The following is an 11,294-nucleotide window of genomic DNA, read 5'->3' as shown; positions in this document are numbered from 1 at the left end:
GCTCCGTCCCTGGCACTGATTGGCTGCTCAGGCCGTGACGACAGCAGGGGGGTGGGGCCGGGGCGGGAGGGCGCCCGGCGCTGAGGTGAGGGGCGCGGCGCGGGAAGGCGGCGGCGGCGGCGAAAGGCGCCTCTGCGCTGCCGGCCTCGCCCCGCTCTGGCTTCCCCAGGCGCCGCCTCAGGCGGGCGGAGCTGGGGGCGCCGAGGGCCCCGCGCCGCCGCGCCATGCGGAGCGGGCAGCGTGCGCTGGGAGCGGGCTCGCGGGCCCCGGCCCCGGCCCGGGCCCGGGCGGACGGGGAGCTGTGCGGGGCGCTCAGGTAGGGTGGGTTTTCGGCCGTGCCGGGCGCTGCGGGGCGCGGGGAGGCTCCGCCCCGCCCGCCCGGTGTGCTGCGTCTCGCCCTTTCGGGCACTGACTCCAGTTGCTAGCCCTCGGCTGTCCTGTCCCCCTCACGGGTTAGCACAGCGGGACGGTCACTAGCAGCTCGATCTCTGCCGCGCACAGAGTAGMTAGGAACAGAGGTTAAGACAGGACAGACTGCAGCGAGCAGGCACAGGGCTTGGCCGGGCAAGCGGGGTGCCTACGTACCATCGGCCCTGCAGCCCCCCACCMTTCGCCTGTGCTTGGACCTTCTTCGCCCACCTTGATCCCTCTGTTTCCCTGCATTTGAGCCTTCCCAAAACATCTCGTAATAAGTTTTACCCAGTCTTACAGTAAACCTCAGATATTGCATGAGAAGTTTACRCTTTTCAGTGAGAGCCTTGTTTTTTCTCATTATCAATTGCCTGGTCATCTAATCAGCTGCMAAGTTTCTAGCTGATGCTCTTTAAAGTTAGGCTCCAATGGTTCCTTGTAATGGCCCTTCCATCAGTGTCTTAGGAATTCAGGTGCTTGTTACTGTCTCCTTTATCTGCTGTTTGTTAGGGTTTGTGCATCTGTGCGATTGCTTTATTGCCTCTYGTTTCTTGTCTTTGTGTTGAATAGCCGTTAGTCAGATATCCTTACAGTTGGAACTTTCTATCTTACTTGTGACCTTTCTGGAAATTGAGAACTAGCATCATAATAAATTGCATTCCAGAGCTAGGTAGGCATAACAGTTATTTTACACATGGAAAACAGAAAAGCACAAGCTATGCTCACAAACTTGGCAGCAAAGCAAAACACAGGCCTAGGCCTGTCTTTTAACAGCTGAGCCAACATTTCTCTTAATCAACAGTGTCTCCCTTCTTTTCATATTTCTAATAATTTCCCTTATTTCCCATTGACAATGTCTTTATCTAGTCATACATCTGGTAACAAAAGACAATCCAGTTCTTTGACTGACCTCATATTGGACAGCACCTGGGATCAGCAAAAGCCTCACTTGTTTCCTAAATCCTACTTGAGGCCAAAGAGCGCGTCATCTCCCGGGATCCCTTCCATCACCATTCCTCAGCCCTTCAAGATGACACTGCGGGAAGCTCACAGAAAGTCCCAGCTGATGAAGTCTTATGTGTTTCTTGAACTAGACAAACAGCGAGACAAAAGGCAAAGCCAGGATGAAGCAGAATGTCAAAAACAGTTCCGGGCACAGCCTGTACCTGCCCATGTGTTTCTGCCTCTTTATGAGGAAATAATGGAACAGAATGAGATTCGCAGGCAAATAGCAACACAGAAAAGAAAGGAGCTGCTACTTTCAAGTCAGCGGCCCTTCAGTTTTCTGGAGAAGGAGGAGAAGAAGAAAGAAGCTATCAGACAGAAGTTGCTGGCAGCAGCAACCCTAAATAAGAGCTCCAAGCAGAAGCAAGTCAGTAGAAAAGTCCCCAAGTCTACATATGACCCACTTCTTGGAGATAAACTCAAAGGTAAATGCCAGGGCTCTTCCTGTAAAAAAGAACTCCATGATTGTCCCTCACTGCCTCAGTGCTGGGTTGTAGGATCATGGCTTACGCAAGTGTCAGTGGAGCATAAAGCCARTATCATTATGTCCTGTAGTCTAATCTCCTGTATATCACTGGTCATTGCATTTCACCTAGATACCTTTACAGCAGGGTTTCCTAGATTTAGTGATCTCGTATCGCTGTCAGCAGTAGCAGTTCTGCACTCGTGTGTACATGTAGGAGCAGTGAGCTGCTCAGGCAGATTTGCATACTCCTTTTACTGCGATTCATGACAGTTTGGGGATCTTTCCTGAATTAGGGGATTAACAGGTCCCAGTTACTGAATTCCTCATCTTCAGTTAGACCAAAGGGACTTGGATGTTGTGTGGCACAGGCAAACATGAAGACAGATGTAGTGCCAGAGGTGCTCAAGGTCCATGCAATACCTTGAAATTGATAATTTGATCCTCACCAAAGGTCTGTGCTGCACAGGTCCCTTGGGAGACAAGTGTTTCATGAGTCCAAATCAGGCAATTATTTCCTTGTAAGCAATAGTGCAGTAGGCCAGTCGCTCTTGCCACTCTCTGATATTTTCAATTACCCTCCCACTTGATCGCCCCTTCTCATTAGGTGCTAAAATAGGTGAGGGAGGTGCTAGGACCATCCCATCAGAGAGGCAGTCAGGGAGGTTTCCCTGATACTCTCTTTCTTTCAGATGTCTTAAGCCCTCACAGTTACAAGTTTGAAGTAAATGATACTGACTTAACACTTGAATACAGGAGATAAACCAGTCCTTGATAATTCGCATTGCTTTTTTCACTTTTTTTTTTAACATTGTTTTCATTTTTTTTGTTTTTTCACCAGTTTTCATCAGAAAACATTATGCTGTAATGTGCTGACTTAAAGAGAAAGCTGAAAGAGAGCAAAGGACAAGCCACTGTTGTTTCCACCCCTACTGCATGAGAAGTGAGGCAGAATGAACATTTTATGCCTCAGTCAATACAAACTTAGAAACAGACCCCCCCAAAACCTCATTTTCCAAACAGCAGTATTTTTTTTCTAAAAACAAAAAATAACAACTGTTTATCTACATTTTTATAAACATTTAGCGTAGCACAGGACAGGACATAGTTTTACACCATATCTCAGAGACTCATTCTTTCTATGGAAAATTTGTCACAGAAGTGACAAGACAAATCCATCCTCCACATCCTCGTTACTTAAAATCTTTTCCAATATAGACAAAACACTGCTGGATACTACATAGAAAAGCCATTGTCCATTACAAGTATATTTGAACGGCCTGTTTGGATCACACAGTCAATGTAATGCCATAAAGTCCCATATGAATAGTAGAACCTTAATTAGTATAACATCTCTGCAAGACAAAGGACAGAGTTATCTGGTACCCCTAAGAATAGGAATATGTGAAGAAGGCCTGTTAGTAACTTACTCTGTCACAAGGGAAAGACATGTCTAGTGATTAATGCCCGAGGAAGAGACACTACCATGGTTCTGTTTTTTTGCAGGGATTTTTTCTTTTTTTCTGGTAAGTGGGGCAGGGAATGGAAAGTGGGGAAAGAGAACACAAGACGTCTGGTCTCCTATGTTAGCAGCTGCTATCATAAAAAAGGGTTTTAGAGCTATGCACTGGCAGTTTCACAGCCTTCACAGCTATGAGTGAACCATCACTCATAGTCATCTTCTCATTGCTCTGATTTTTACCCATTAGAAGCTGAACTCTACAGAGAAATCCGCATTCAAATGAGAGCCAAGGATTTGCTGGAAGGCTCCGTAGCTCCTATTGATACTGGCACCTCACAGAGGGAGGCTCGGTCCCGAACTGCTACTAAAACTAAGCAAGAACGGCTTGGCTTCTTGCAGGACAAAAGCTTCAGCTTCAAGCCAAGGATTAATCCAACAGTACCAGACTTCGAAGGACTTTACTGGGCATTTCAGAGAGAAGCAATAAGGAGACGAGAAATCAAAGAGGCAACTCGTAATAAGCCATTTAAACTAAGAACATCCAATCTCCGCTGCAGGCAGAGGCAGGCTAATGAAAAGATAAAGGTGAGATGACTGGGTATTTCTGTGATGCTATTCTCTCCAATCCAAATGGCAAGTTTCTAAATTTGTAGCATTTTTAATGGATGATTAGTGTTCTTTAGTGGGACCTCTGCCTTTGTCTCGGGAGTACTACAGAATTCTAGAACAAACCGGATAAGAAAGTTTTACACAAAGAAATGAGCTATAACAACTGTGGTTCAGCCCACCCTTCCACATTCCTAATCAAGTCTCCTTGCTTCTCTTCCATCACTCCATCCCCATGTCAATCCCCACTGAAGGAAGAGAGAAGAGCGAGTGGATTGCCCATGTGCCCCAACTGATCTCTGTGGTAGACAACAGAGGAGATTCTGTATTATGAAAAAATAAACTGAATCAAACTCAATTTCTTTCAGGATTCTCAGCAACTTTCCAAGGTTTCCATGCAAAAAAGTCATTCTTTGACCAGACTTTCCTCTCTTTCTTCCAATACCCTTCCGGTACATATTACAGATGCAACAAGGAAAAGAGAATCTGCTATTAGGTAAGTAGAAAAGTTTGTCTACAAGATCATACCCCAACTAATAACAAAAATAGAGAAAAAAGTTAATTCTCTCTCTCATCATGTCAGATACATTTCCAATATTTAAAATATGTTATACTTACTGGAAAAAAACCATGTGTCTCCAGCTTCGGGGAGATGCCTTTTCCTGTCACATTCTTTTGTGTCATCACGCTGTGTTTTATATGCTCGTTTATTTGAATCAAGCACCTATTAACCCTTTCTAAATGTTTCTCACTATAGCTGGTCTTTCCTTGCTAATTCTTGCCCTGCTTCACAGCTGTTTTGAGAGTTGCATGCTTGCCTTTCTGAAACTGCTTTTCTCCCTACAGGATTACAAAAGCGAAAATCCCRGCTAGTGCATAGTCTAGCACTCTGAAGTGAACTTGATATCTCATTACTAACTTTCCTCTATATAGATATTCCCAAGACAACAAAAAGGAAAGGGACAAAGAAGTAAATAATTGGCTGGAGAAACACAAAAAGAAGTGTCAAGCTATCCATAAATCACTGAATAGCCGAGCAAAAGCCCTGGATCCACATAAAACTTTAGAGAAAACGCATGAAGAGAAGGCAAAACAGAATTGGTCAGTATACTATTCTGCCCCTTGATAACTGTTTACTGCAATAACTGAGAATCATCAGATAATTCTTTAGGAGGAATTGGGCCTATGAGCCTATTTTCCCAAAGTAATTTTTTTGGCTGCCATATCCGTTTCACATTCACTTGGATTTCTTGACAGTCTAGCATTGCTCTTTCCAAGCAGAATAGTTTCTTTTAGATTAGCATTTGTAGAAAATAATTTGTACAAACAAGCCAACTGAAATATGTCATTTGGGAAAATATATATAAGATAAGGTTTTGTATAAATGTGAACACAGGTTCTGTGCTCGCACTCTAGTAGTAAAGCTTTGCTACGGGTACATAACTTGCCAGAAATAGCAGTGTGTTTTGGCCAGCATTCAGAATCAAGACAATTACCAGAGATATTTAAAGGACAAAAATAGTTATTGAGAATTCCTCATTCCTGATCAGCTACAGTAAGAGGGAACTTTGATTAGACAGGGAACTCTTCCATTTCAGGCAAAGTATCAGAGAAAGAACAAAAGAATACAGAAAGGAGCTGGAAGAAATGCAGCTGCGAGTCAAGAACAGACCATACCTCTTTGAACAGGTCACTAAGGTAACTGGTCAAAATTCCAGAGTTTCTGGGTGACAGCATATGTTGTCTTTCACTTAAKACAAGAATTAGGAAATAAGATAGCATTAGGAAATCTAGTCTCAAGTTAGTCTTGGATAAGAAAATGCAAATGTTTGTTTAGTCTCTAGACTACACTCAAAATAACACATGGAACAGCCACTCAAGTATGTTTTAAACTCCTTCCCACTCCTTGAAAAACCATTCAGACTTATTTCATGGTTGTAGGGTTTTCCAATACCTCATAAATATTGCAATGAAAATATAGGCCCTGACCAAAATTAAGGCCTTATCACATGAGGTATTGTATGAATACCTAATTCTGCCTCTGAATACAACAGCCTATAGTCTAGAAATTTGAAAGATTTAAATTTTAAAAAGTTTTAAAGGTTTAAATTTTTTAAACCTTTTCCAGTTGAGCATTTTTTATCTCTAGTGCTGCTTGAAAAATATTAATGATAGTTAAGTCACTTATATCACCTGCAAGCTCTGCGGTCTGTGGTTGTGTTCAGCACATCTCATCCGTAACACGGTACCATTTGCATATCTGTATTGTACTAGAAAGGTAGATACAAACCTTACTCTGTAGGAAGTAGCTTTCTCTGAACTTTCYCTTTCAGTTCTGTCTCCTTGCAGGGTTGATAGATATCTGGTTAGAGACATAATGACAATATATAAYTATATGCTGATTTATGATTTCACAACAGAAGCAGCCCCTTGGTTAATGGAGGCAGAAAACACATTTGTGKGATAATTTTTTATAATATTTCTGTTTGCTAGATTGGTAAGAATTAACCATTATCAATGGCATTCACTCATCTTGAGACAGGACTTCTATCCTTCCATATACAAGGCAGTCTTTTGGAACTAGCCAAGCTCTCTGGAAAACTGTCATCTCAGATAACAGATYAATTTGCAAGGAATCAGTAAGAACATAGGAACCAAGATGCCTGGTTTTCAGTTTTTTGAAGATAAGCTGATGTGAAGCCCTTTCACAAGCTCAACTGTGAAAGCTCAATTTTCAGCTGTGGTTAGTGCCTATAAGTTGCAGGTGACTAAGCTTCCATAATTGCTCACAGCCCTTTTTGCACATATTTTCAATTAGTGTGTCATAGGCAGGACTCAGACACGAGCGGGCTAGTCTCTTAAGACTGAAGTGCATTAGARGCAGGGCAACAGAAGAAGGACAAAAGAACAGAAGTGGAAGAAGGTGAGCTACTGCTTTGAGCTAGCTGCGGGATACAGTTTCCTAGTAGTTAGTGTTGTTACAGTACTCTCTGGATGACAGTAATACTGGACAGGGGCTCTGCTGCCCTGTTGTTCTCATTAGGAGYATCAGCCATGAACTTTAAAACCTGACCATTATGTGGAAGCCCAGTTCTACATGCTTACTGTAAGTTTCAACTTCATAGCATGATGCTCGTCAAGAAGCAGAGCGTCGCTACAGACATACCCTCCAGCAGGTTGGGCTAAGCGAAGAATTTGTAAGGAAAAAAGGAAAGGATGCCACTGACTTTCTGGAAGAAGACTCTAACATTCACAGGTAATAATACAACTCTCTTGCCTTTGACTAGAAATATTTTCCTTTTTGTATAAAAGCATTCCAGTTTGAATCATCTAGTGCTGGCAAAATTAAATCAGCTCCACTCCTTTTATTAAGCATCATAGCACATCTCTATCTGAACTCCTGTTGACTGCTAGGCAAGCATTCTACTTATGCACAGGACAGAGCAGGAAGTAAGCGYGTGCAAACCATTTCCAGTGTTTAGACAATTACTGTTTCTGCAGAGCACCGAAGCCTCAGGGTGAAAAGGACATCAGTACTGCAGAGGAAGGAGAGCTTCAGGAGGAACAAAGAGGAAAGGAGGTGGCAACGTAAGACTTAGCAGAAGACTCCATCGATCATCTCTTGGCTATTTTTTAATTTAAGATTGTCAGGTTAATCCTCAGGAACATATTGTTCTAGGATAACACCTAAGAAATAACACCTAAGAATTGCACTGGTGTGAAATGCAAGAATTTAGTCACTGGGGYGAGAGGCAAGAACTTAAAAAGAAAGATTAACTCTTGTTTAGAGCACTTTTTGTCCAACCTAACAAACTCTGCAGCCTCCCTTAGTCCTCACAAGTGTTCCTCATGTGAACTATTCCCTGTCTTTCAAGAAACTGCCTGAAGCAAAAAGAAATTTAWAAACATTCAAGCGCTAGCTCTGTGTAAAAGTAGATAYGAAAGACTGAAGAGATGCATATTTTAGCATCAGCTCCTTGTGCTCATGCCACAGATGCCTACAGAAAGGAGAAAATTCCTTTCARTGTGCTAAAACCTGGTTTATCCATATATGCATTAGAAAAAAATTAAAAAAGATATTTCTACAGAGTAACAGGATATGACTTACCTCATAAGAAGACTCAAGATAAAAGTTCTTCTCTGGCCTGTTACCACCCCATTTAGTAATTAACAGCTCTGCTCCTTCCTCCCATTAGGAAGAAGCAAGTCTTTCYACATTAATATACCCCTCATATTCCACAATTTAAAACTCAGTTTAAAMCCCTATCATTTTTTAATTCAATCAGACAAACAAAAAATGTATGAAGATGGTTGTAATTAAACAGTGCATCAGTTTGGATTGTTATTGTCCTAATTCTCTTATTAGTGGTATATCAAAGATGCACTTTGGAAGCAAGATTAGGTATTACCTGTCAGTATGTTGCACTCTAATGCCTGGGGCATCTTAAATGGTATAGCTCACATACTAGAGATCATCCCTTACCTAGTAGTAATARGATTCCCCAAAATACAAACCCTTACTATCTAGATGTTTTCTGAGTATTGTGGTATCAAAGCACTTTGAGATTAAAAGATTTTTAAATGGCTATTTGATGTTTCTGTGTTGTCCATTTTTTTATGGATATTTGCCTCGCTTCTCAAATGGAAGCTCTTTCTGTGTTCTTTAACTCAATCCATTTCTCCTAAAAGCGTAACAACAAAACCTCATTGTCAGATTAGAAGTTAGATCAGTATCTGTAAAGGCTACCATATTAGATAAGGAAACAAAATTGAGATCATGGCATTTTTAATCATAACAAAGCTCTAGATCCAGAAATTTAGGACCCCTGGGTTTCAGGTTCAGAGATCGGTTCAAGCTGGCATATAGCTGAATGCATTGGTTTGCAGCAGTCTTACTTACTGACTTCACCAAATCTAAGTTCAGGCTTCTAAGTTTTTTTGTTTTGTTTTTTTCCCCCCTTTCTGGTTTCTACAAAATCACTATGTTAAGTGCTGTGTCATAGATGGGATCAGTCTATTCAAATACAGTCCTTGACTAGGGAAATTCCCAACTGTTTGGGAAATACTCATTCCACTGTAGAGATTTTCTACACTCAGAAGTAGTCACTKGGGAAGGTTCAAGGAAGGCCATTATCAGTGTAGCAGTTTGTACATAGGTTTAACAGTGTAGGATGCAAAGGCTGTTCTTTTTTCTGTATCACATAGGAAAGTGGAGTAATGCAACYATGTTGTCACTATGCCATGAAGGACAGAAGGACGGGATTTCTTCTATGCTTGAATCTTTGGTCTAAAGCCCACTTAGGCTTGTATGCATGTATCTGGAGCAGGAGGAGGGAATTAACTTACATTTTAATAGAAATTTACTAGTACATATATCTCACTAGTGTACTAATTCAGGAACAAAGTAATTTTAGCTCCAAGAAGTCCCAGCAGGAAGACTGATACTTAGTCAAGCAGTAATTAACACCCTCCAYGCGCTGGAGCTCGGCATTCTCTTCCCTTCACCCATCCCCCAAGCAAGGAAGTCTCACGTGCTGATTCCACATGAGCAGCATCTCCTGAAGGTAGCTTCCCGGTGACAGGAACACAGTCGTGTTCTCCGTCTTGTAGTCCGTTTTGAGACTATGGTTTAATTTGGGCTCCAGGAGAGAACAGCAATTAATCTGCCTGCTCACAATGTGCTTTGGGTTCAAGTCTTACACCTCTCCTTCTAGAGTCTTTGCAGCCTGTTGAGTGTTTTTTTAGCTTTAYGACTTCCATCTTCTTCTGTTACTATGTCCCTGTTTTCTTCCTGCTTTTGAAAATACACAGTCAACACATTCAACTGATTCTTAATACTTTATATATAGGGGAACACTATCATATCCTCTGTATATTGCATGGAATGTGTATTACCTCCATCATCTACAACTGGCTTTGCTAAACCTCTTGATCCAGCTTACTACAAAAAGTCTGCAGCTGTAGCATGTTGTACTAGCTCGCAGTCACCTTGGGTGTAACTGGCTCAGCCAGCAGTTTCCAGAACACTTATTTTTCCGATGACATCTGCTGGAAAACTGGTGCCACACACAGGTTAAAAACTGTAAGCATCTGGCATGGATGACAAGCACCAACTATCCATCAAATTTTGCTTTAAATTTGTGTTTGGTATTCCTGCAGTTGAAAGAAAGCAGAAAACAGAGCCAAAGATGAGGCAGAAGCAGAATTTATCCACACTACTACTGSCTGCTAAGAGCTTTTAAGGTTTGTAATTCAGGTTCAGAATTACAGCAAGCATCCAAAAGACTGCCGTCCAGTTTAACAACAATTCTGTGAAGACATCGGAAACCAGTTTTGATCTGACGAGATTTGATGCCTCTTGAGGTTTATAAAACACACTTAGCAARGCAAGACTATTTCCCTGAATCCAGATGGTGTTTTAACCAGACCATATGACTATCTTCGGTGTCCAATGCAACCATCAAAGATCCTCTTACCTCCTGCTGGCATACTAATCTCTTCTAATGTTACCTCCCTCCCTCAATCTCATCTTCTGTAAAAATTTCAAAGGAAAACCCTGCCAGGGTATATTTAATCTGGCAGTGGCCTTTGCCAGGATCTGCACAGCACATCAAAGATGATCCTTAGCAGCAAACACTAACAGACCATCATGGGCTGTTGATGTCACAATAAATTAGTTTCAACCCAGAGGCTGATCTTCTCATTTTTCTCCTCTCAAAAACTGTACCATTTTGGACTTTAAATCAGCATCTACAAACTGCAAGCTCTCACCTAAAACTGATTTCAAATTTCTGTAATAATACTTGACAATATTAAAAAGATAAATTTCCAAGTGTGTGAAGTATAAAAGACTTAAGAAAGGAGAAATAAAGGCTTGAACTTTAAATTAATATATGACAGTATGTTATATGCTTTTAACAAATAGTGTCCTGCATAAATACAGTGACAAGTAAACCTAAGTCTTGATGTTGGTCCCTGAATTGAAATTGCTGAAATCTGAGGACAGTAAAAGCATTAAACTAAGTCACTGAAACTTGCTATCATCTGGATAAACAAAGTGTTGTTCTGAAAGTAGGATTACATTTCTTATTTTTATTCCCTTAATATATTTCAGAAAATTGTATGGAAATAAAGATTTTCCACTTTTGTTCTCAAATTTAGTATCACACTGAAATATTTTGTTATTTTTAGTTGAAAGAATTACAGCCTGTTCAGCTGACCTATAAAAATAACTCTAGTAAAGGGGACATCTCACTGGGACATCTCCCGGTTAAGGGGCTGATCAAGTGATGAGATGGTGGCAAAACCACATCAGGTCCAGACTCACAGGCAGGTGATAGAGCTACT

At 41.4% G+C, this 11,294-nt stretch overlaps 1 protein-coding gene across 2 annotated transcripts; it reads left to right on the top strand.

Annotated features, from left to right (window-relative positions):
• The first annotated feature begins 205 nt into the window (after window positions 1-205).
• Window positions 206-10,712, top strand: FAM161B (FAM161 centrosomal protein B). Of its 2 annotated transcripts, none has more exons than XM_085301729.1 (8): window positions 206-316; window positions 1,279-1,841; window positions 3,589-3,926; window positions 4,316-4,443; window positions 4,881-5,048; window positions 5,546-5,645; window positions 7,073-7,203; window positions 10,107-10,712. In XM_085301729.1, exons 1-8 carry the CDS (start codon window positions 225-227, stop codon window positions 10,108-10,110), a joined length of 1,524 nt encoding a protein of 507 aa, XP_085157855.1. In that variant the 5' UTR covers window positions 206-224; the 3' UTR covers window positions 10,111-10,712. The 2 variants fall into 2 exon arrangements, with proteins under 2 accessions (XP_085157855.1, XP_085157854.1); XM_085301728.1 differs by lacking the exon at window positions 10,107-10,712 and adding an exon at window positions 7,449-8,533.
• Window positions 10,713-11,294: the final 582 nt, after the last annotated feature.

Source organism: Rhea americana, unplaced genomic scaffold, assembly GCF_003343005.1.
Source record: "Rhea americana isolate MKP2758 unplaced genomic scaffold, rheAme1 scaffold_18, whole genome shotgun sequence".
In the NCBI taxonomy this organism is placed as follows: Eukaryota; Metazoa; Chordata; class Aves; order Rheiformes; family Rheidae; genus Rhea; species Rhea americana.
The sequence above is the reverse complement of the archived record's forward strand: the minus strand, read 5'-3'. Positions and strand labels throughout refer to the sequence as shown.

Excerpts from the sequence above, each read along its gene's own strand:
- FAM161B (XM_085301728.1), top strand. The coding sequence starts at position 225 with ATGCGGAGCGGGCAGCGTGCGCTGGGAGCGGGCTCGCGGGCCCCGGCC. Across the intron at positions 317-1,278 it reads GAGCTGTGCGGGGCGCTCAG|TCATACATCTGGTAACAAAA; the intron begins GTAGGGTGGGTT and ends GTCTTTATCTAG. Across the intron at positions 5,646-7,072 it reads TCTTTGAACAGGTCACTAAG|CATGATGCTCGTCAAGAAGC; the intron begins GTAACTGGTCAA and ends TCAACTTCATAG.